Here is a 25,459-nt window from a genome sequence, read left to right on the forward strand (position 1 = left end):
ACATGTTTAATATATCCTTTATTTTTTATTAAACAAATTTTCAGTAAAAACTCTTATTAAGTAGAAAGACAAATTTCCCTGTCAGTAGTTTGCTCCAGCTGTAGGGCGATCCCCGACTGAATCCTCTCATGTGTAGACTAAAGAATCAGATGGATCTACAGAATCTGCTTTACCCACAATGTTGTTCTCTTTCTTACTACAGCCACATACAACGTTCTCTTTAAATTCAGGTTAAAATCAAAGACATCTTCTTTTAATAATCTGGTAATAGTGGGTCACCTTCCCCAGTAAATAACTTATAAAAGATGAGAAACAACTCATAAAAAACAAAACAGCTGTAATCATCTAATAATACACATCAGCCGATTACAGAAGAGTGGGGAGCATCCCTACGCTGCTGCTCAAAGACCTCCACCTCTCCCCGTTTGTTCTACTGAATCAGTGCCACAAGACAGAAGTGTTAACCAGCTCTGCACTGACTCTTGGGTCACAGCGGGAGAAAGTTGACAGAATATAGTATCAAAACTACAGCAAGGACAGTAGTGTCTGTTACAAAGGCGTTAAGTGGAGCAGTGAATAGGTGCACCGTGCACGTTGAGCCACCTCTGGCAGTGTTTTCAACTATTATTCTCTTTTTTTTTGTTTCATTTTCTTATAAAAAAAAAAGGAAGCTACATGATTATTGTCACAAAATAAAATCTCTTTGGCATAGAACACCCACCCGAAAGCGTAAACACACATACTCACATGCACACACTCTGAGAAGGCTCTCTAACAGAAACTTACGAGCATCGTCACTGTCATAATTATAATCCGCAAAATTATGCTATAAAACAAAAGTTGAGCCCTGTTAAGATTATGAGTCCCGTACTCGGCAATAATTGCATATATTACATCAGGTGGAGAGCAGAGGGAAATAATCTCCTCTGGTCACCACGTTCTCTCCTTCTTTGTATCCAACTTCAGCTGCTTGGCCGCCTCTGACTTCTCTTTCTGCTCTGGAACTGTTGAAAAACCAAAACATATAATGAGAAAAGAATCCCCAGAGAGGACAATTATTTTAGAATGTTTCTGCTGGATGAAAAACTATGAGCTTTTTTTTTTTTGTCACTAAAGATGTTTCAGTATTTGTGTTTTTATCTGTGCTTTTCTTGCCCATTTGAACTGGACAGGACTTTTATTTTGGAAAAAGGTGATGTCATACCTTGACTACACCAATCAATGAGGTGCGCTTATGTTTGTTGCCTGGGAGATCATTTCAGATGTACAATTAGGAAAACTTTTTTTAATGTTATCAATATATATGCAATGTATATTGTGTTATATGTATATATAATATATGCAGTCAGGAAATTAAAGAAAAATTACACCTGGAGGCAAATTCAAACAGAATTAATTCTGAAAGATATTAACTTCAAAATAAAGTTTATATATATACATTTAAAAAAGCGCTTTAAAAAAAAATTCCACATATTTAACCAGGAAAAAGTCTCCCTGAGATTAAGAATGACTTTTACAGTTTTGAGTGTCACAGCTAAGACAGGCAGCAGCACAATTTAACAAATGAAATTAACATTTATTTAAAGATTGAGAGGACAATAAAAAAAAAAAAAAAAAACGCTCCACATTATTAATGTCAATGTGAGTTAATCAAAACATTTAGATTCCAATATGTCTGCCTCCATGTCATGTAAAGCTACAATAATGCAATTTTCATCATCTTTGCTTATGTGACTATAAATATAGTAAATCCTCAACTTTTTGAGACACGTGCTAATATAACTACACTTTAAAAAATAAATAACTACAAAAATGTGGTTTTTAATCATGTTTTCAATACCACTAATGTTCCCAACCACTTAAGCTTCGAAGAAATCACTGGTTTCTATGACAACACAAATAATGTCAAGAACATTCTCTAGATAGTTTTCATTCTTTTTAGTTTCTCGTCTTCTTTAGGTTTTGTCTTAATTGAGTGGAGCTGACGTCCTAATCTTACGAATAACAACAAAAGCTAAATATACATATATTTTTAAAGAAAATATGAATTTCCATTTTTATTTTTACCCATCTGACAGTTAAAAAATACATTTCTACAACTTTATTTTCCTTCTGCTTGTTGCATGTGTTCATTTGTCACCTCCTCAGTTTATTTATTCATTTATTATAGTATCATATGTCATAATTACATTGAACTGCTGTTGTGTATTGGATGTACACTTGTTGAATAAATAAATAAAAAAAAAAAAAGTATTTGATCTGAAATGTAATGACAGTTAAAGGGTTGCTGGCAGATCACTGTTGATTTGATCAAACTGAGTTTTCGAGTGCTAAAATCTTACATCTTCAGCCTGTACTGACCTTTAATAAGGCTCGGGGTAAGCTTGTCTGTCGTAGGCCATGCTGGCTGGGTAATCTTCATGCATGATGTTTCCGTCCATCCCGTCCATAGGGATGTCACCTGCATATCCTCCGTAGCCATGGAAACCAGCGTCTAGCTCTGCAAGAGATCATAGCATTTAAATTTTTTTTTTTAAGTTATTTTTTTGGCCTTTATTCGATAGTGAGAGAGAGACAGGAAAGTGGGGGAGAAGAATGGGGGAAGGACGTGTGGGAAAGGGTCATGAGCGGGACTCGAACCCATGACCTCCACATCGGGACTGTAGCCCTGTACATGGGACGCCAGCTCAACCAGGTGAGCTATAGCGGCGCCCCACAGCATTTAATTTTTTTAATAACAGGTTACATGTCATTTAGAGTCACTTATTTTTTGCTATTGTCATGAAACTGACCATAGAGGATGATATCAGGGATATAAAGTGCAAATCCTTCCACATTTCAGTACATTTTAGGAAAACTGATCACAGAGCAAAAAGCAGCTGATTTTTTTTTTTTTTTTTTTAAGTCTCTCTGCTTAGAGACAGAAAATACCACGGCCATAAAAGGAAGAAAAGGGATGTGAAGGAAAGCACGGAGATTAAGGAAAAGATACAACCACAGATAAGGAAACACCAGGAAGGAGCTTGATGGAGGAAAAAAACATTTAGACATCAACTTGGCAGTGAATAATAGGAAATTATGTGCCTGGAGGAAAAAACAAAAAAACCTTTAAAAGTATTTTATTATATGCATTTGAATACAATGAAATGTTGGTGCAATGTGACTTGTTTGGGGATAGAAAGTACAAAATGTACAAAAACTGGAGAGGACTGATGGAAGAGGTTGAGTTTGTGGTTAATTTGAAAGAGATTGGGAAATAACATCCATCCATCCATTATCTCTACACCTCTTAGTCCTCACTAGGGTCGCCGGGTGGCTGGAGCCTATCCCAGCTGACTTAGGGCGAAGGCAGGGGACACCCTGGACAGGTCACCAGTCTATCACAGGGCTACACTTAGAGACAGACAACCAAGCACACTCACATTCACACCTACAGACAATTTAGAATCATCAATTAACCTCAACATGTTTTTGGACTGTGAGAACCCGGAGAACCCGGACAGAACCCACGCTGCACGGGGAAAACATGCAAACTCCACACAGAAAGATCACGGGTGTCCTCACCAGAACACAAACCGGCGACCTTCTTGCTGCGAGGCAACGGTGCTAACCACCGACCCACTTTGCAGCCTTTGGAAATAACACTGGAAGTTAATTTAAAGCCACACAGTGCTGCTTGAGCTCGCTACTAAAACCTATTTATATTAATTTCGATATATATTATATCAACCTCTGAACCCGAAACTTGCTGGTGGGTTTGAAAAGCATGTTATCTTTCAAAAATTACCCAAAATAACACCATTTATAAGAGCAGGAAACTGTAAAAATGAAAAGAATAGTTGAATTTTCGACTTTTAAAGTCCTTGCATTAATCATCTGTGAAATGATGTTCTGGTTGAGAAAGGAAACCATGAACAAATTCTTTTATTCTATACCATTGTCATCATTTTGAAATTTGGCAAAAATAAATTCTTTGCTTCAATTAAATTCTGTGGCTGAACTCAGTTGAACTGCAGGCTGTCTTTACACGGAGCACAGAGTAGACAAGTACAGAAACAAATAAAAATCTAAGTAATAAAATATCTGAAGTATGTAAAGTCATGTTTTTTCCCCCCCAGTACTTGGAAAAATGTTGTTCGAGTTGATTCCAGATTGTGTCATTTTTTGTGAAATGAAAAAATGAAAGAAATTAAACTTTCATTCTTACTTCTTTTTTTTTTTTTTTTAATTTATGGCATTATAACTTTAACATGCTGCACAAAATACACTTTTGAGTTCTTACTACTTCTATCCATGGTTGTCCTGTCTCCATAAAGGGTGCAAAACTTTAAATTCCAGTGAAAATGAGCTCACAGTGAGTAAAATGTGACAGGAGCAAGAACACACAGACCTGTTTGGGGTCAATAACAAGTAACCATGTTTTGTTTTTTGTTTTTTTGCCAGAAACTCCTACAGCTATGAAATGAATGATGAGAGTAAATGGAATTTGTAGGCAGCAGGAGGGAGGACACCTACTAACACATTCGTGCTGTGGTTGCTCCATATGGTGGAGTGACCTGCTGCTGAGGAATGTGCTGCATGTGCACATTTCAGTCACAGTTACTCACCATCTGCATAGGGTCCTTCCATGGGGACACTGTTGTGGGCCTACAGGGAGGTCACAGGAGGACAGTGGTCAGAAAAATGCAACTCTTATATATAGAAAGCCTAATAATAGTACAGCTCTAATATTATTAACAATATATAATAAAGTAGCAGTCTTGTAATGTCAGAGAATGTGAATTAAAGCTTCAGTCAATAGTCTGTAACAGTGTTGGGATGTGTTTTTTTTTTTTGTTGTAAAACCCAAAGAGTTGAAGCAAATAAAGAAATGCATGAATCTATATTGGCGTTTAGTTGTCATGTGCTGGCAGCAGAGGGTGCCAGAAACTCACCATCTCCCAGGCAGCCGGATCGTGTTTGAACAGAGAGTGTGTGAGCTCCACGGATACTCGCTTCTTGTAGTCAGAGGTTTTGTCCTCTGAGATGCGGAAGAGCACGGCTGCGGCGTAAGTAGCTGAAGGGCAAAGAAACGGCAAACAGTAAGCAACGTGCAACACACACACAAAAAAACATCCCAAAATTTTAAATAATGCGCTATAGTGTCGGTGTATTGACTGTGGAGAGCACTGGAAACTTAAAGAGGTTTAAGTTTTAAAGGTCAGACAGGTAAAATATACAGTATGAACCCTTGTTAATGTCAGCAGTAAAACTTTAAGAGCATATTGTCTGGTATCACATACAGCCCAGACCATACAAGAGGTATTTGGACAACTAATATTTTTTCTTCTTTAGATCCAATTTAAAATAGAGAGAGAATAGAGAGAGGAATACTACATTAAAGTGCTAAATCTGAACTTCACTGTGAGTGAGTTTATATAAGTTTAGAAGGAACTGTGTGGTAGATGTAGCCCCTTTTAACACACAGAGCCCAGATGTAATTGCAGCAGAAGTAATTGTACACGAGAAGTAAAACAAAGTCAATTTAAGTAAAATTTATTGCACTCAACGACCGCCTCAAGTTTTCAACCCACAAACATCAGCTGATGCTTTGTCTCTTCCCTGGTCTTGACTGTCAACACCTTCAGCTTTTTTTCATCAGTCTATAGAACTTTGCTCCACAACCCTACCAGCTTATTCTTATATGTTTTTGTCTGCTACAGTCCGACTGTTCAGTTTTTGAGCTTTTAATCCTCTGAGGTTTGACTATCAAGTCTCTTTGTTGACAATGACACAGGTGTGTTTACATCCTGGAGATCATTTTGGACTTTCTGTGCAGCCATAAAGAGGTTTCCTCCACAGTGCAAATAATTTTCTGCTCCTCCGCAAGACTTTTGCTCCTCAGTTTATCAACGATTTTTTTGCTAATTCCCTGTGCACGCCTTCTTTTTTAGAATTATCCAACTGTTGATTTCAGCAAACCAACAACCTTTAATGTCTATCTGATTTTCCTTTTTTTTGCCACATTATTATCTTCTTTACTTGCATGGTCTACTCTTTTTATATTAAGAAAAAGCTCCACCTCAATCTAAATGCAGTCTGACTGACAGGATGTAGGCTTTCTGTCTGCGCTGCTGTTTTCAAAATCTCTTTTGCTAGAGGAAACAACAACCTATACACTGAAAATGGCAAGTTTTGCACAACATTTGGATTGTGTCATAGGGCAGACAGGCTTGCTTGGTTCTTTTGAGAAATGAGCCATTTTAATTACAGCCTTTAAATTACCTTTAAAGTTCCCCCCGACACGATTTTACAGGGACACCATCACTGCATCCTGAGCTTAGCATCACTCAAGAAAATTTGGCTCCAATTTCGATTGCACGAGCTGTGGTTATCAAGTAATTCAGTTTTATTTAATTTAAGCAAATTAAAAATAGCAGATGTTGTTTACGCTCTCCTATTGATTGATGTGCACTATGTGGTTCAGGCATGCACAGGCATGTGGTTCGACTGACATAAGCCAAGTCTCATTATTCCACGGTCACACCTTGTACATTTTGCAATACGTCCAGTACATCTGAGCCAGGGTTTAAACTGTCATGTTAATCATTTTACACATTCATCACTGGTTGACAGTCACACTCTTGATGGTGTCTCACGTGGTAATGATCCATCATGTTTTTAATTTATTGCACAGTGAAGACTGAAATATTTTTTTTAAATGCCAATCAAGACATGATATCTATCAGAAAAACAGAATTAGCATATTTCCCCCAAATTGTTCAGCCCTGGTTTAAAAAAATACAAACAAGCCAGTGTGAATGTTTTTTCCTATATAGCAACATGAGAACAGGTGCAGTTAGACCATTCTGCAGTGCTGTTGTAGTGCTTTGTAGAATGGTCTGACCCTGTGAAAGCATCTAGATAGCAAATCTTGATCAACTCTGAGCTTTAATGTGCATAAACTGAAACCAGAAACAGCTGTCCTAGAAACATTTATTAACTGTCCAAATAAGTACAGGCTGTGTATCTCTGCATGTGTGGCCTGTTGTACCTTGTCTAGTGCAGTGTCCATGTGTATAAGGCACTTACTACGAGCTAAGCTTGATGATTTAGGCAAGGAATGCTAAAACTAGCTTCTAAAGTTTCTTTGAAAATGTCAACTGTACCTTACCTGAAGGAACAATTTAACATTTTGAGGCAAAACATCAGATAACCTCACTTAAAGATTGGGAACAGGGCAAAAATCTTCAGTAAGACAAAAAAATATTTACAAAAGCAAAGCAACTTTGATTGAAACTGTAATTAAAATGACTAATTGAAGATTTTTTTCATGTGATGCCATTGTTCAGTTATTCAGATGTAATGTAAACTGAAGACTGCTTCAAGCTAAAAAAAAATCAATTACCCATATAATAAGTCCAAATCCTGAACCCCTGGACCCTATCGTATGATCACATTGTATTCTTTAAATGTAGGTTGCGATATGTCGGTATGAAAGTTGTGGAAAACAAGTACACCATCTCACAAAATGGACATAGTCATGTTCAAGGTAAGGACATCGAAGCTGCACTTGTAGCAACTACAGCACTTGAATAAATTGCCTCTGTTGCTTTCCCCCTATGATTAAATGCTACATTACGGTAAGCTAATCGCAGTGCATTATCTCGGTGTCCTACCGATGCCCTCGTTGTTGGAGTGCAGCAGCTCCATCAGTGGAGCTGACGCGCCCTCTTGGTCGATGAGCTCGGCTGACTGTTTGTCCAGGGCCAACTCGCACAGGACGCCTGCTGCCACACGCTTCACATTGTCCACTGGAGAGTAGAGCAGCTGTAGAGAAGAGGAAGAAAATGAGTAAAGAAGAAACAACAAGAGGGTTAAATATCAAGATGAGGAAGCGTGCGTTACCTGGACGAACAGGGGAATGGTCTGTAGGTTGGCGATCTCCGCTCTGTTGACGGGATCTCTGGCCAGGATGTGCAGAGCTCCTGTGCAGCCCTCAACTATCTCCTCCATCCTCACTCCATCCTGCAAATGAAAAAAAAAAGAATGTTATTCCACAGAAATACAACCACAAATGTGCACACTCGCCTTGAACATCCTTTGACACTGGCTCATCATGTACCTGGTACGCCTGCTGCTTGGATGAGTCATGCTTCTGGGCGTCCTGGTGGGCTTTGAGCAGCAGGTTGACCAGGCGGGGGATCGCTCCTGCATCCCTCAGAGGGGCCTGGTTCTCCGGGCACAGCGCCAGGTTGCGGATCAGGCCGACCACAGCCTTCAGAGAGGAAGATATAGTCATGATACAGTTCTGTTATATACTTCCTTCTGGCTCCTCTTGTAAATATATGTATATATTGTTATTTGTGCTTTTTATACCTTTACTTTTATACTTTTGCACCACTGGAGTTGTCTTTTAATTTCGTTGTACCTTGTGTATGCTGACAATAAAAGCATTCTATTCTATTCTATTCTATTCTATTCTTGATCGCAAAGTAAAACGACAACTGCTCACAAACTCAAGCTTTTGTCTCTGTTGGAAATACAATGTACTGTTTTCTATTCTTTGAAGCCTGATCTTGCAAAACATACTGTTCCTACGGTCATGAGCATGTCATGATATTTCAGGCTGACTGAACTTCTGACCCTCTGCCCTGTCTACCATCTTCTTTGTCCATCTGTCCAGTTCACAGCCTTCCATCTTTGCACTGTTCAACCCTAGGAATCCTAAAACCCACCAGTGCGTGTGAGAAGGATGTTGTGCTTTTTTTTTTTTTTTTAATCCAAAATGACACCATTTATCATAGCAAGAAACAGCCCTTGCACTACTCATCTGCTTCAACAAAGCTAAAAATTGTGATATTTCATCAAAATCACAGAAATTCTGCAAAATACACAAGTAAGTAGATTGCATTAAAAAAACAACAACTCTGTGCTCTTTGGTGTAACTGTGAAGTCATGACTAACTCGACTGCAATCAACAATTACATGTCAAAAATTCTTAGACTTTTTGGATGAGCTCAGTTAAACTGCAGGCTGTGTGTCAGTGGGAACTTGGAAAAAAGTTGAACACATTGAGGTTTTTCCAATTTGCGTCAAGAATCAAACAAATTCAACTTCTGTTTTTTTCTTTTTTATGACATGTAGTTCTTTCTACTTCTAGACATGGTTGTACAGTTTCCATAGAGGTGCAGGATTGTATATTTCAGTGAAAACTGAACCAACAGTGTGGTAGGAGAAAAACTAATGCACAGAAACTGCTTGAGGTTCAAGGTGTTTGTCTCCTTAACTTTTTTATCCTTTGGACCACCTGCTTTCAGTCTACCTCTGCTCTCCTGTCTAAACTCTTTACGACTATCTTCATGGAACCATCATATTTCAACAGGAGCATGCTTTTCCTAAGTCCCAACTATCCCCCATCCCTATCCCTCTGTCTGTCTACCTTGACGACGGGCCAGTAGTAAGGCTGGTTGAGCAGCTTGACGATGGCGGGGATGCCATAGTGTCTCCTCACTGCGTTCTGCGCCACCTCGGCCTGCTGGTGGCGTGAAGTCAGGTGACGAAGAGCGCAAACGGCGGGTTCAGTCACATCCTCCTTCTCCCCAGCGCGCAATATGGCGTGGATCAGCGCCTCGACTCCATTGCTCTGGGTGACCAGAGTTTTATTGTGGGCATTGTTGCATGTGAGGTTCGACAGGATGCCGGTGGCGCAAGTGAGCATGTTGAGGTCATCTGAGCTGAGCAGGGTCACCAGAACCTGCAGCAGGCTGTCCATACCCTCCTGCAAGAAGGTCAATTCCTTGTGAGTTAATCGTGTGTGAAGTTATGGGGAATTAAACAAGATGTTTAAGAGGAAGAGAGGAAATGTAAAGGGTCACCTGCTTGGTGGCAGCGTCAGACAGGTTCCTGAGCGTCCACAGGCAATTCTGCATCAGACGCTGGCTGGAGCCCGTGAGGTGTTTACCCAGAGCCTGCATCCCACCTGCAGGGAACAGAGACAGAAAATCACTCAGCAACATCTCATAAAATGTGCTGCCAAGGAGACGCCGACCACAGTTCAGGCAACAAAAAGCTGACACACCTGTATGACTGACTTATGCACACAGGTGTGCACTGACACAGAAAACACATATCACATACCAGCTTCTACAATGGCAGGCTTGTTGCTGGGGCACACAGAGAGGACTTTGAGCACACGGCTTGTGGTCCACAGCAGTTTCTCATAATTGTTGTTTCTCATGATTTGAACGAGGCCCTCAGGACCCCCGTTGGCAAGGATGATCAGCTGTCAGACAAAGAAGCTGTGTGATTATGTGCTGCTGTTCAACGGGAAAACAACTTTCACTTACAATGCAGAACCTGTACAAAGCCGTGACCATCCAGGGAGACTAACTGACTCATTTTACTACTCTCAACAAATAACCACACCCATACCCTTGCTGCTCCAGCACCTGAACAAATCTGTTCACATGCCACACCCAAGCGTCCTCACATTGCAGGACTTGGCTGCTATGAAGTGTACCAGCCAGTTTATTACATGCACTTGCACAAAACTTAACTGACAGTCTTAACTGACACTTACCTTGCTCTCCTGGTTTCCATACGACAGCAGCTGCAGACAGTCTGTGGTGATGGCCAGGAACTTGGGGTTGCTCTTCTTCAGCAGGGGAACCATCCTCTGCAGCCCGTCAGCCAGACGCACAGCCATCTTAGCTCCCTCCTGGTGCAGCAGCAGGTTGTGGAGTGTGGTGATGGCGTAGAAGAGCACAGACTCCATGGGGGAGCTGAGGAAGAGAAACTGGCATGTTTAATGTGTGTCATAAAGTCATGAAACACGTATTCTTTAACCCTCTGAACCCCAAAACCCACCAAGGGGTTTGAAAGGCGTGCTATTTCCTCATAAATGGGCAACATTAGGTCACTTTGCAAAGCGAGAAACTGTAAAAACAGGAACAACTGTCTGATTTTCTGACAGCCCTCAAACTAATAATGTGTGACTTTTGATTTTGTCAGGGAAAAACAACCAAATCTAAGATTAAAATGAGGATATTTCATCAACATCACTTTTTCTACATATATCAGTAAAAAAAAAAAAAAAACAAGCAAAAAATTGTTTACAGTAGCCACATTCTGTAAAAAAAAAAAAAAAAAAAAACTAAACTAAACTAAAAAGCCATTGTTCACCTAAATGTAACCAACAGTCACCTGTGAAAAATTCTGAGACTTTTTGGCTGAACTGCAGGCAGTGTTTACACAGAACATGTAGGAAATAAGTATGGAAACAAAATAAAAAATTTAAGTTGTTGTATTTTTAATTATCCGACAGTCATTGCACTACTCATCCTTGACTTGACATTCCTTCGGAAAACTGAACCGACCCTCAGCTTAAAATTGTGATGTCTCATCAAAATCACTTTAATCTACATGTCTCATTCAAAAATTCTGCACTCTTTGGTGTAACTGTGTTGTCATGACTGACTCAACTGCAACAGCCATGTGACAGAAAATCAGACACTTTTTGGATGGACTAGGATGAACTGCAGGCTGTGTTTAAACAGAGCAGATAAGAGACAAACATATAAACAACTTAACAATGTGAGTAGTAAAATATCTATAGTACATAAAGCCGCAATTTTTTCTAGTATTAGTGACACATGTGGGCAAAAATTATGTACATTCTGATTTTAGGTTTTTACAATTTTTGCAAATTGAATAATCAAAAAAAATTCAACTTTCCTTTTTGTCTTTTTTATGATTTATGGCATTACAGCTGTGGCATACAGCACATAACACAGTTCTGCATTCTCTCTACTTCTAGACATGATTGTGCTGTTTCCATAGAGGTCCAGGATTTTATATTGCAGCAATAAATTTGCCCACTATGAGTAAAACTGTGACAGGAGCACTGAAACGTTCTGAAACTGCTTGGGGTTCAGAGGGTTAAACAAAAAAAAAAAAAAGAATCCACTACTGGATGTGCACACTGTTAGATACGATAACTTGTGACATTTCAAGTGATGTTTAATCTTCTTGTCTTATTTATTTCTACCAAAATCTGAGTTCCCATATTTTCCAGATAACTCCTGAGACTTTGCCTGAGCTAAACTGACAGAAGGAACAACAAGGCTCTCCAGCAGGTCTTCTAGCTGTCTTACAATGTCGTCTTTGAGTGATGCTGGTGGCTTTCTCCTGTTATTTTGCTGTTAAACATCAGTATAAAGTGGCGTTTCCTTCTTCAACTGACCTGAAAGTAGCTGAACTGCAAAATACCTCTACGTGACCTTACAGTGTCTGTGTATGTTTCAACAAGGATTTGTTGCAACATTGAATTGCTTTCTAAAACAGTTTCAATGTTTGAAGATAAGAAGTCCTTCTATTTGTAAACCAGAATAAAAGAGACAAGGATTAAACTGTAATAAGCTGAAACTGTGATTTATGTATGATCCGTCCTTCTCTTTGTCCAGCAGTACCTGAGCATGCGGACCAGAGCGGGGATTCCTCCGGACTTGAAGATAGAGAGCAGGCCCTCTCTGTTGTGGGACAGGTTGTGGAGGATGCTGGCTGTGGCTCTTGCCGTCTCCATGTCGCTCGTGTTCTGCATAGCTCGCACCACTGCCGCCACCATCTGAGGAGATTGCATCAGCGCATGTCGCGATGCCTCCTTGCGAGTGAGCTGGTTGACGATCTGTGCTGCCTTGCTGACCACCACCTGATTAGAAATTAAGGAATTAATCTTTAGTGGTGGAAATGAGAATGAAAGTGACTAGCCTCTTTTTGTGTGTAAATAGTACACATGTAGGGCTGCAACTAGAAATTCTTTTTAGCATAAATTATTTGTGATATTTCCAAATTTGTCTGACCAACTGTTAAAAAAAAAAACAAAAACATGTATAAAGCCATGAAAAGCGATAAGGAGCAAATTCGAGGAGCTTAAGGAGTTCAAATTAAGTCTAATTTGTTGCATATAAAAGGAATTATTCCACCTTTTACAAAAAGGCTATTGCTGAGAGTTACAAAAGAATATTGCTACTGCTTTCACATATGTCAGTAAATATAAGCTAATGTCAACAGTGTTTAGCATAGTTTAGTATATATATATATATATATATATATACTAAACTATATATATATATAATCCTTGCACAAAACACTGTATTGTTTTACACTTCACTTTTACAAATTTTGTACATATTAAACAAACAACATGTTAATGACTGAAATTTTGAGGTGTCTGATTTTCTTATGTTTGAAAAGAGTTAGGTTAGCTGTTTTCAGTCTTTGAGATACAGTGGCTAAGCTAAGCTAAGCACCGACTGGTGCTCACTTAACACATAAGACCTTAGCATTGATCTTTTTGTACAGTTCTCAGTAAGAAAGCAAGTAATTATATTTCACAAATGTATCCAATTAGGCAACTTTTCTCTATTTTCAGGTCAAACTTTCTAGCTGTACCTGTGTTGCCATATAAATATTGAGAAAATTAGAAGCAAACTAGTTTCATAACGTTGCAAAAATTTGTAAAAAAAGAAAATGAGAATTAGACTTTGTATTAACTGCTTTGAGTGAATAAACTAGGCTCTTTAATTTCATCAAAGTCTTCACTTAGGCAAGTGTTTATGAAATCTTTCATGTCAGCCAGTAGCCTACTGGACATTTTTTATGTTGTCCAATGATTCTAGAACCTTAAACAGCTGATCAGTCATGCGAGTTAAATGTTCACCAAGTCAGAACTTATTCGGAAAAGGTGTTTAAATCTCCAGTGAAGCACAAAAACCACCTCAAGAGAGCATTGTAACCTCTTTTTTTCTTGAATTTTACCGCAAGTACAATTGTTTAAAGGTGTGGCTTGTGTTTGTTTGTGTGGCTGTGTCTTTGTTTTCATCACCTGGTCTTCGTCATTGAGCAGTTTGGTGAGTTCAGGCACGGCACGTGTAGCCAGCTCAGCATCGTCCTGGTAGTTGATCAGATGAATGATGGCCGTCTTGAGCATCTGCGAGGGCTCGGCCAGCCGCTGGACGTTAGTCATCTGGGACGGGTCGGTCTGAGTTGACAGGATGGTGGTTCCTCCCTCCAGCGTCTCTGGGAACATCGCAGCCCGAACCCTCTGGGCTCTGGTCATCGTGTACTGACTATCCGGGTCTGTTAAGAAGTAGGACAATGACAATAAAACAGCCTACATGTAATTACAGGAAAGTTACAGTAGGTTGGCTCTTGCTTCGTCTTACCAGGCTCTGAACTGACGGTGGTGGTCATGGTGTAGTGTTTGGAGGTGGTGTAATCGCCGTCGTCATCTCTGACCGTCGTAGCTCCGGACTGGAAGCCCGAGTCTTGGTTGTACATCGTCATCGACTGCTGCCACTCTGCCACCTTCATCGTACCGCTGTCCATGTCACCCACTGCCAGACAAACAGAGAGAGGAGCATTTTAAGCATGTTAAAGTAACACATTTAACAAACATTGTGCGAAGTTATTATGCAGGTTGAGGAAATGTAGGCCGTCACCCCATTGCAATTATTCTTCATTTAATTATTTAGGATTTAGAGTTTTTTTGTTAGTTTTACCACTAATTTGTATCCCCACTGAGGGCTGTACTTCTACACCAAATACAGGAACTCTTTTTTCAGAAGGAACCTTTAGTTATCATTTGCATTAGGGAAGTGACGTCAGTACAAATGTGTGGAAACAATAGTTGGAAGTTGGAAAGGTCATGATCTAAATGTTAAGAACATCGTTTTAGCAGGATGTGATTCAGTCAGATGTGAAATCTAGAAAATGCACAACTGCAATCAGCATACAGTCACTGCATTCCGAAAACAGAATCAGCAGGAAAGATTTAATCTGACCATAGAATGCATAAAAATGGTCACAAACAAGACTTACTTTGCATTGCCATCCTTGTGTCCTGTTATCAAAGCGACAATGATGGAGCAAACCTAAAATACACAGAGAAAGCTTAAGTCAGGAAACATTTCCTCAGTTGCAAATACTGACGATGCATTTCACAACATAACACCACGTTTTCATTAATTACTAAATATTCTAGATGGCTCTTTGTTACCTTACTCGTTCTTTAGCAGCTACTCAAGTGTAACAGCTCACAAGTTAGACTGCCAGCCCTCAGCCTCGCACCCTGACCTAAAAATGACAACGCAGAGCGGCAGAAGCAGCAGTTTGTGAGTGCAAGTGAGCAGAGAGACAGCTGTAAGTCAGAAATTCCAAGCAGCCAGAGTGACCTTTCACCCCAGGCCTCCACCCATGCAGCCGTGGGAGCAGCTTGTTGCTAACACAACGCAGTAAGGAACCTGCCTTTCAGGTTTTGATTCCAATGGTTGAGTGTGTTTGTGCACAGAAGACAGTGAAGACACTCCTTCCCACGCACACAGGCCTAAACTTAGATATGAAGTCCTTTAAAACTTGATTTCAACATTTGTCTTTTCAGATACAACTGGTTCCCTCCTGCAGCACATCAAAGCCTTGTAAGTCTTTTTAAAAATGTTTCTTGCAATCCTGGAAACTTTTTCAGCTACACAACTGCGCCGGTTGCTACTTGTTGGTGCAAGTTTGTTCCACGCCTCTAAGATCATCTTGTTGTCCTGATTAAAAAAATAAATAAATAAAAATCATTCTTCTCACTACATTGAACCACCATTAAATGCACCTTTGTGTAAAACTGTGGGTTGTGCATGTACACTTTTTGAAAGATTGTACAACAGACTGAGCAAAGGTACACTGCCTCCTGTCAGGACAATGAGAAACTGTCTGTCAAATTAAATTTAATACTTGCGTTTTCATCCTGAAACAAAAGCCAGACATGAAAAACAGGTTTCGCTCAGAAGAGGCTTCACAGATGCAAAGTAAGCCCCCTGACTGTCAGAACACGCAATGGATGTTTTATATGTCCTTGTTTCTGCAGCCTGGATGCGATTCATGCAGAAATTCCCTTCATCGCAGAATGATCTGCATTTATAATAGCTGCCTGCCACCGCATGTGACATTTTGACCGATCACACAATGCGTCCACTGTGCTGGTTGCAAGTGTTTTCAGATGTTTGACTGCTGAGGACATTGTGTGTGAGTTTTGCAGATGCACTGGAGGGGTGTGTGTTGGGGAGTGAGGGAGGGTCTCTCTGCATGACAGTCAACAAACAAAAGTTTCAACACATAAGGAACAGAAATACTTTCATATGACAGCTGTTTACAATGTGATTCCATTTAATAAGCAACTACTACAACTAGGTCCCATCCTTAGTGCTAGTAAAACAAGTCTAGGCTAAAACACACAACGCTGAGCTGCAAACGCTTAAATTACCACCTTTACCTGTGCTTACATTCAAATCCATGGAACGATCATCCGCGCACAACTTAACAATGTGGCAAATACTGTAATCAAAGTTGATCGATGGGCTACAGAGTTACAATTTGCACAAAATGCATTGCTTTGTCTCTCTGCCTTTACACCAAGGCTGTACATGATGTGCTAGTAAAGGTGCCACTCCCTCGTATTTTTTACCGTCTGGCTTTGCATAAAGATGTGTTTGAGTCCCTCAATCGTCCCAGCCCAGTTTTTCTCCCTGCTGAATTCACACTGTGTGTTTGCAGTTCTGTGTGTATGTACTTTACTGTATCTCCTGCAAGCTGCTTTGTTTTCCATTACAATTTGTACGCTGAGTGTTCCTCCATTCTCTCTCTGTGCCCCTTTGTTGTTATGCAAATGTACAAAGCACTTTCACCTGAACCAGATATTCTTGTAAGATCCCAACATGTCCCCCCCTCCCCCCAAACCAACCTTTGCAGGGAGTAGCAGCAGCAGCTCAGTGAGTTTCAGCTGGAGTGAGTCTGGCATGAGATCCTGCAGGACGAGGCCTCACAGGATTGTCTGTGCTTGCAGCTACATGCTACCTGACGGATAATGCACTGACTCACACAACTATGCTTCCAAAACACTGTGCATTCTCAGCTTTCTTGCTAAAGGTGTGGCTTCTTTTACCAACCCAAGCATGAGAGTTCGTCTGCCCATTTGACAAGCGATTACTGACTGTTTATTGATCAGTATAGCAATGAGAACGTGACCTTTTTGCAAGATTTTATTGTTTTAATGCTAAAGGCACATACACAACTGATATAAGTTGAGCCCATATGACTTTGTGTTTGAAGCAGAATGCCTGTATGTATGCCATGTCCACACAGAACCTTCCTGTTCCCTGTAAATCAGGGACAGTGTTTGTGTAGTCTTTGTTTTCCTGGGCGAGGCAGCGGGTTCAGCCAACTGTTGCAATGCTGTGACACACCCAGCACTATTGCCTAGGTAACTGAAAGTCTGCACTGTACTGTGGGGGTTTTATCTGCTGACCCATCTCATGTCTGAATCTACAGACACTTGTTTATGGATGGCTGCTGTTCCCTACTGGGTTTGGGTCATTATTTCTTTTTTTCCCCCCAACAAAGCTTATAACTGTGCTTCGAAAAGAGAAAAGTCAAAACTAAAGCCAAGTGACAACAAGTAAAAACTTCTCTTTTAGTAAATCACATGTGAGTATCAAGGCTTATCTGCCAATCCCTCCCAAATTGTTCAGTGCCAACAAAGAGCTGTTGGTTGTTTTGTGTGATTGTGGCTGGACTTTGCTCCCTTCCAGTTAATGAGTGATACTACCTTTCACTCTTACTGTACTTTGCTCCGTCATCGCATTTACCAACATTGTCCGTCCGCCTACTCAGTCTCAGAGTAACATGGAAGCCATACCTCAGCAAAACACACATTTCACAAACGTCAACCTCCCACTATCTTGTTAAGCAACAGCCCCTCTGGACGTCTTCAGGAGACTTTACCAAAAAAAAACAAAAAAAAACTTGCAAAGTAAAAGCAGGAATGCATATCAGTGAATGCTGCCAGTGAGCGAGTTGCAACAGAAAAGCAGGGACAGATACTGTTGAGCATCCGGTGCTGAAACGCTGGTGTGACATTCCACACTAACATTGTATATTCAGTGCTGTCCTGTGTTCAAGTCTAAATCTTGTGCTGAAAAAAAAGTGCATGCATTTGTATTATTCTCAAATGAAAGCTTTCTAAACTTGACTCGTTCATTAATAATCACTAGCTGAAAGTACCAGATGAGGACATGGTGACTGTGACAAAAGGATGAGTAACTGTTCTTAATAATGAGAACACATTCGCGATCCTGCCTCCCCCACAGGCATGTCTGACAGGGAGTGCCTCCCCGGCAGTGACAGGTTCTCAATAAGGGTGTGGTGGCAGAGAGTGTATGACTGCACAGGGTTAGAATTAAAGCATCTAATGGCTTGAAGGGAATCTACCGTTTAATACTCTTCAGTATCCTCGCTTTAATTAATACGTTTCGCAGCTGCAAACTGAGCGTAGTAAAGAAAAACATTCCAACGGGCCAGATTTGGACTTGGCTGGCCGAAGCTCTTCTTTGTATCACAGCAGGAATGAATCAGGTCAGGGAAGAGGCCCAGGGGGGCTGGAGATAAACTCTGGTCATATTCCAGCCGTATTCAAGTGGCTCCTAACATACTTTACAGTGTTCATAGTGATTTGTTATTTAGCCTAGCCACATGCCTGTTTGGCAGGCAGGGGTGTAAATAACATTTTCTCAGAGTCAAGTTTAAAGGAGTAGTTTGACATTTTCGAGAAATACATTACATCCTCTTGCACAGACTTGTACAAGAAAATTGATACCACTCTCTGTCAGTCAAACATTATACATGTGAAGATACAACCAGCTGCCAGTTAGCTTAGCTTAGCATAAAAACTGAACACAGAAGGAAACAGCAAGCCTGAGTCTGTTAAAATATAAAAACATCACCTTCCGGCATCTCTGAAACAAGTAAATGGTACGTTAGGTAGTCCTGCCCTGCACATAAATCAGTCAGTTGAATACTAAGCTAAGCTAACTGTCTCTGGCAGCAGCTTCATATTTGTTGTAAAGACATGACAGTGATTCATATAACTTGCGGCAAAAAAGCAAACATGCAAATGTTAATCACACGTTTTCCTGCTCATGAGAGAATCGCGACCTCGATGTTGAAACTTAATCTCTGGTGTATACGTGATTTCTAACAGGCTTGCTAATGTTATGTTTAGGCTGACAAGCAAATAAAGCAGATTATGTCAGCCGCACACATCTGTAAAGCCTCCAGCACCATCTGGACAGAAAAGTATTTGACATATAGGCCAGCCGACGCCGATCCCCCCCCGCACGCTTGCACACACACCCTGCCACATATATGTCCCCTGACATGCAAGTCACACTCCTCTTAGTATGAACTGTTTCCCAGATGACTTTAACACACACTTTGCACACACAAGGCCCAAAATCTCCTGACATGGTAAATGGCAGCTTCAGTCAGCTGAGTCTTCACATCTCTGCATCCTCTCTGCACAGATTTGGGATGCAGTCATCGCAAAGGAGGATGAAGCTTAACACGTCCTCTCCTGGTCTCCAAACCACATGTCACTGATCTCCTCCTTGTACAACAATAGCTGTTACGGCTCTGTAATGGTGGCAGCAGGGCTAAACTGTATAGCTGTTTGCTATAAATCAATAAGGGAGGATGTGAAGTGGTGCACAGCTAATGGATTTATTGTGGTGGGTGACAGGAAGTGATGGTCAACATTATCTGACTCACCAACACTGCCGGGCCATCTGGTCAGAGAGGGGAAGTTTATTAGCAGAGGTTCTACTCTCCAAACTGTTTCCACATACTGCTGACACAAAATTACAGTGACAAACTACTGTAAGGTCTCACATCAAGGCCACATTTTGCAAAAGCAGAAACTTTCTGAGGGAGAGCATTTGTCATTTGTCTGTAACAGACGGCTTGATAAAATCCAGACCACAGCAACGTCACTGTACCAAGGGCCCGCAGAGAACCAAGCAGCCAATTACATGTTACGGGTGCGCAACACACAAACTGAATTTGTCAGTGCTGCTCCTCCCTGCCTGATGTGGAAGCATTCCCAACAAGGCTGCCAATGAATAAAATAAGCAGCGAGAATAACTAATGTCCCCTGATCTGCCAGTAGAAATTCACCGCAGCTCCTTTAATGAGTTAAATTAGGTTGGTGGATGCAGCGCGGTGGCTATAAATTGGTGTGTGTCTCTTTGCTCCCTGTGAGATCTTGCTGTGAATCAAAGGAAATGTGAGCAGTCTCGGAGGAGGTGCCTGAGTGCAGACCAGAGTCAGATTACACAAAAGTGATAAAGGAGAAGGGAATGAGTAAAAAAAAAAAGAAAAGGAAAAAAAGGGGTGTACCTCGGGTGGCAATAAACACTCATTTGCAAGGCCTGAAGAGAAACAAAGTTCATAAAGAATCAGATAAGCATGTCTACAGACTGTCCTCTATCAGGAAAACAATGCATCATAAAGATTAAATATTTAAACACCTTATGGCCAGCTTCTTAATTTTTGGTTTAGGAAAGTGCTTTAGGGCAGTGATTTTGTCTGTGGACCAGAAAGAAAAAGGACATGGCCCCCTTCATGTTGTTCGTTCGACATTAGGAAGGAAGAGGATGAACTAAGCCTCTGATAGCACAGAGAGCATCTGTGTTGCTTTGTCTGGGGTAGAGAGGAAAAGAGTAGCCATATTGTCCCATTGACTGCTGTCACAGTGAAAAGGAAACTGGTCTCAAGTGTGTGTCACCCCCCCACCCTCCAAACCACCACCACCACTGACTGAATGCAACCAAAAAGGCATCAAGATGACCCAGTGTGTTCACCGGCCAAGTCTGGTGGCCAACGTTGGATCCAAAAACCCGGTTTAAAGGGCTGACGGGGAGGTTTCTCCTCGAGCTGCCACCGCCACGCATCAGTGTGCGCCTGAGCACTGAGGCGATGTGACACATGATTAATTTTTCAGGGAGATTAGAGGCACGAGGAAGTGGGAGGGAGAGCAGGGCAAAAAGTCTGAGGGGACCCTAAAGAATACAGCAAGTTCCTCTGACAATTTCAAATTCCAGGTTGTTCATCTTTATGCAAACGCACGAAAAGTGGCTCAGTCTGACAACCACGTCATGCTATTTGTTGTGCTGTCACCTAAAACCCCCTCCACAAAAATGTCAACTTTCCAGGATAAAGAAGAAACGAAAGGAGGAAGAACAGCCTCAGTTGTCTAAAAAACTGGGGTTTTCCTTCAGTTTATCCAGAACTCGCAGGCGCCAGGGTTGCACAACTCTTACAACCCAAGAGAGACATCCTTGAAAAGCAGCGAACAAAAGAAAACAACTGAACAAAACAGCAGCAGCATGACATTTTAAGTCAGCAAATGCAAAAAGCTAGATGTTATTTGTGTTGCTTATCTAACAAGTCGAGCCTCTCAGCAGATTTGAGCTCCGTTTCAACCACACCCTTGCTGTCCTCACTTTTCCTCATAGTAGTGTAATTAAGGGACAGGGAGGAGATGAAGAAAAAAAAAAAACAAAACAAAAAAAAACACAAGACACCGCATGGAATCATCGGAGACGCTGTGCCGAGAAGCACAACTCAGCCAAATCATCCGACTGTGAAAATTTTGTCTTTTGAGTCAGCACTGGAATCTGGTTCACTCCCTCATTGCCTGGTTGTCAGTAATGAAAGAACTATCAATGGTTATGTATTTATGAAGAAAACAGCAGAATTCAGCTATTATCAGCATGCCGCTGGACCGACGTGTGGGTGTTTTACAGCTTTGATTTGAAGAGCCGACTTGAAATGACCCAGTTGGCTTTTAGAAGCAAGAGTGATGGGAGAGAAACAGCCATTAGGCCTTTGACATTTTAAGTAAGGGCCATTTTCTTGCCCTTGTCTGATCCAAGAGAGAGAGCTGCTGGGGACTGTCATGGGTAGAGTTCAGCTGGGCAGTGCCAGTTTACTTGCTCAGCATTTTACCACCGTGCTGTGCACGAAGCTTCTGATTTTAGGCTTTGTTGTTGACATCAGAAATCTTTTTCACTAAATGCTGTCAATTATTTAATAAACACATTCATCAAAATGCTTTAGCTGGATTCAATCTTTGTTTTAATTTCCTAATTTAAAGCTAAATGCTTCAATTTCTTGCCGGTTGAAGATAATAATAACGACGGGGAGTGAAGCCCTGGGTGTCTGGAGGCTGCAGGATTGAATAAATCTGCTTTACACTTGACAAGAAGCATTGTCCGAAGAAGATTTCCTCTTAAGCCTCTGCAGGTTAACCCTATGGAGGTCTTGATGCTGCAACACCACTTCGCTTCAGCCCACAAAGATCGTGTCTGATGGGGAAACTTTATCTCCCTGCTTCCCCGTCTCCATGGGAACAGTAAAACACAAAGGTAGGGTGATACTGCAAACACAGTGCAGGTCAGTCAACCTGCGGCTGAAACCAAACTCCCCCCTCTGGAAACTACTTAGTCAGGCACCACTGCTCAGAGACAGAGGTGAGCCGAGACAGCGAATCCAAACGAAAAAAAAAAAAAATTAAAACCAAGAGGTTAGACGGTAATCCCCTTTTGAAAAGTATGGACCTATTTATAAACTGAAGGATCTCGTGGCCTCTTGCTCTGCTAATGTAGGACAGTATCAGGGAATTAAGCAGGAGGGGGGAGATTATCACTGTGCCACCACAGCTGTAGCTGCGAAATCTACAGTAAGTCACCCCTACCGCCGCTGTCCCACCCAGCCATCCACCCTCTTCCCTGAGGGCAGACGGGAACAGCTTTCCAACCACGGTGCTGTCTGCCGCTGCATCATTTCATGACAGGGGATGAGCTCAGTATAAGGCCGGACTGGCAAAGAGTAGCGGCTAACAGACATTCAACAACCTCAGCTGGACACTTTGGTCTGCAAACAAGCTGGATCCCACGGACTTGTTTGGTGCTTTGTGCTGCTTGCTGATAATTCAGACACGAGAACAATAGCTAGTGCGATTCAGTGTTTATTGGTCTTCGAGAGAAAGGCTTGGGTTTCTTTCTAATTCCAAGTCCAATCATGTTAAATGAGACTTTAAAACTGATCATGAAGGACACTCAAATGACTTAATCGCATAAAAAAGAGAATAAGATAGACATCCTTTTAATTGGATGCTGATTTCCTGAAATCAAGTGAAACAAATTTGTGCTCTTGTGGTTCTTAAGCAGCATTCAAACATCTGCCAAGTTAGTGATATCACAGAAAATTTGGCAACACCGGGAAACATGACGGCTGACATTTAGGGTGTGGACGGGAGTCATAGTAACACCTACATATCACCACTGTCATACATTTCTGACATGCAGGAACACAGACCTTATCCCCTTCATGCACAGTCAGCTCGCTAGGATATTTACTAATGCTTGATGTCATAGATCTAAACTTGGGGACGCAACAAATGACTATTTCCGTGATCAATTACTGGGGTGTTCACTTTATAGATTGATTACTGGCCTGTGAGATGCCAGAAATTTGAGAGTATAGTTTCCACAAAATAGATGAGGTGTTAAATTAGATTTTTTTGGTCCAGCTAATAGTCCTAGATGCAAATATGTTCAACATATTGAGGACTAAGAAAACGAGCATTTAAGACTATGGAAAAATTAGAGCCCAACGATATTGGATAATGACACCAATATTTAGGAGGTAAAACATTTTGATATCACTGTTATTACCCCCTCCCCCTTTATTCTTTTAAAGTATGCATGTATATGTTTTAGAAGTGAAAATGATGTGGTCATTATTTATTAATCTCTCAGCAATGTCTTTCACGAACCAGTTATTACGTTAACATGAAGACACCAGGCTGACTCCACACCACCCCAGGCTCTGCTACATGTAATGCAGACACTGCTGATAGTGTTGTAAACAATGGAGTCAGAGCTGCTCGGCTAAACTGACTACGTGGACAAGGACCTTTTACTCCTTTATGATAAGTTAAAAAAAAATTCTTAGCATATACAACAACATACAAGCCAATACTGATTTACAAATGAGAAATATTGGCCAATAGTAATGTCTGGCCGAACACCAGTTGGACTCTAGTGAAAATTGGTGAAAACTGGCCAAGAAAACTTAACCTAAACAATCAGTTGATTATTGGTAAGTGAATAATTTTCTGTGGATGAGCTGGTAGAAGTTAGAACAATATATGCTTTATTGTTTTAAAGTTCGTGTTCTATACTTTTATCAAGACTTTTACCATTATAATCTAAATTTTGTAACCCATTTTTTTGTATTTCTTTCTTTTAAAGAGCAGGATCTTTCTTCCTTTCTTTTAAATGTAGATACTGTCGACATTTCCAACCCTGTTCCTCTTCACCTGCCTCATGGGTAGAGTTGTTACGCACACAAATGAAACGCACAAACTTCCAATGACTCTATCGACAAGTGACGTCAAGTTAAATAATCCATACTAGTACCGAGCGTCATTATGGTCTGACAGAATGGGCTCTCTGACACTTTGGACGGCAATAAAAACTTTGTTGAACGCAACGGGGCGAACTTTTCCGTCTGGAGAGCTCACTGTAAGCTACGTATCAGCAGACAACAGTTTCGGCCATGCGGAAATGAATTCAAACACAAAGCTGAAATTGCGCACAGGTAGGCAAAGTATGAAAAATACACATACATTCAGATAAACACACGCGCTTTAGTTAAAAAAAAAAAACAGGATGCAAACTGCTTTACGCACAAAAGAATAGAAGAAACACAACAACAGCGTAGACACTGAGAGCAGTTTAAGGGCAGTAAAAAAAAACTGTCGGAAACGGTAGAATCGGTGAATCTTACCTGTCGAAACGCACGGGATCTTTTTGGATTATTCCTGGTCAGTTTGGTTTTCTAGTATTTTTTTTTTCGGTACAGGACACTTGTGCGTGTTTCTCCTCACTCCATTCCACTCTCTCCCTTCTGCTGCTGCTGCCAGACAGTCCTCTGAACAAAAACTGAGTAAAAGGAGCGTCACCTCTGCGCAGACTCCGCCTCCCGTCACCCCGACCCCACCCTGCACGATCCACACTGACGGAGGCCAAGCTTCATTGTTGGGAACGGTGGGAGATTAACAACACAATGAAGTTTATTTATTTCTTTGTCTCATATCATGATGCTGTTTTTCATTTTAAAGCAACCTGGTACATCGAACCAAGTGGGAATGGCACAATATGGTCATTTAAGTGGAATAACGTCAATAACAAAATTGATTTTAGGTGTTTTACTGCAGTAAATACAACAGATTTCAAGTACTTTTATTTCCTCATTCCCCATATATTGTGTTTTTTTCCCTCCTGCTTTCACTCCGTTAGTGTCTCATTCCACCGCGTGCCAACAAACCTCACCTGCCTGACGCCCGACCACACCTTGATTACAACACGAAACCAGACGACGCAGTGAGTCACCGCCGCTGAGAAGAGTTCCGCCCTCAACAGAGCTCCTCACGCAATTTTACCGAGAAACAGATCATATCTTTATGCATGTCTGTGTCATGCGTTTCAGAAACAACAATGCTTTCACTAATTCCTCCCAGCCCTAGACCTGAGTA

At 41.0% G+C, this 25,459-nt stretch overlaps 1 protein-coding gene across 2 annotated transcripts; it reads right to left on the reverse strand.

Moving 5' to 3' along the window:
* On the reverse strand, nt 1-24,857 carry LOC103362533 (junction plakoglobin-like). 2 transcript variants are annotated; one of them, XM_008288913.1, is made up of 16 exons: nt 24,712-24,857; nt 14,860-14,912; nt 14,205-14,375; nt 13,865-14,118; nt 12,450-12,688; nt 10,562-10,763; nt 10,120-10,264; nt 9,858-9,961; nt 9,422-9,760; nt 8,105-8,257; nt 7,888-8,007; nt 7,659-7,809; nt 4,935-5,056; nt 4,608-4,647; nt 2,362-2,500; nt 1-1,004 (listed from the first exon to the last, which is right to left on the reverse strand). In XM_008288913.1, the coding sequence occupies exons 2-15, from the start codon at nt 14,870-14,872 to the stop codon at nt 2,364-2,366; spliced, it is 2,190 nt and encodes a 729-aa protein (XP_008287135.1). In that variant the 5' UTR covers nt 14,873-14,912; nt 24,712-24,857; the 3' UTR covers nt 1-1,004; nt 2,362-2,363. The 2 variants fall into 2 exon arrangements, with proteins under 2 accessions (XP_008287135.1, XP_008287136.1); XM_008288914.1 differs by lacking the exon at nt 24,712-24,857 and adding an exon at nt 15,038-15,060.
* Between the last annotated feature and the right edge of the window lie 602 nt (nt 24,858-25,459).

This window comes from Stegastes partitus, unplaced genomic scaffold (assembly GCF_000690725.1).
Source record: "Stegastes partitus isolate 25-593 unplaced genomic scaffold, Stegastes_partitus-1.0.2 Scaffold581, whole genome shotgun sequence".
Taxonomy (NCBI): Eukaryota; Metazoa; Chordata; class Actinopteri; family Pomacentridae; genus Stegastes; species Stegastes partitus.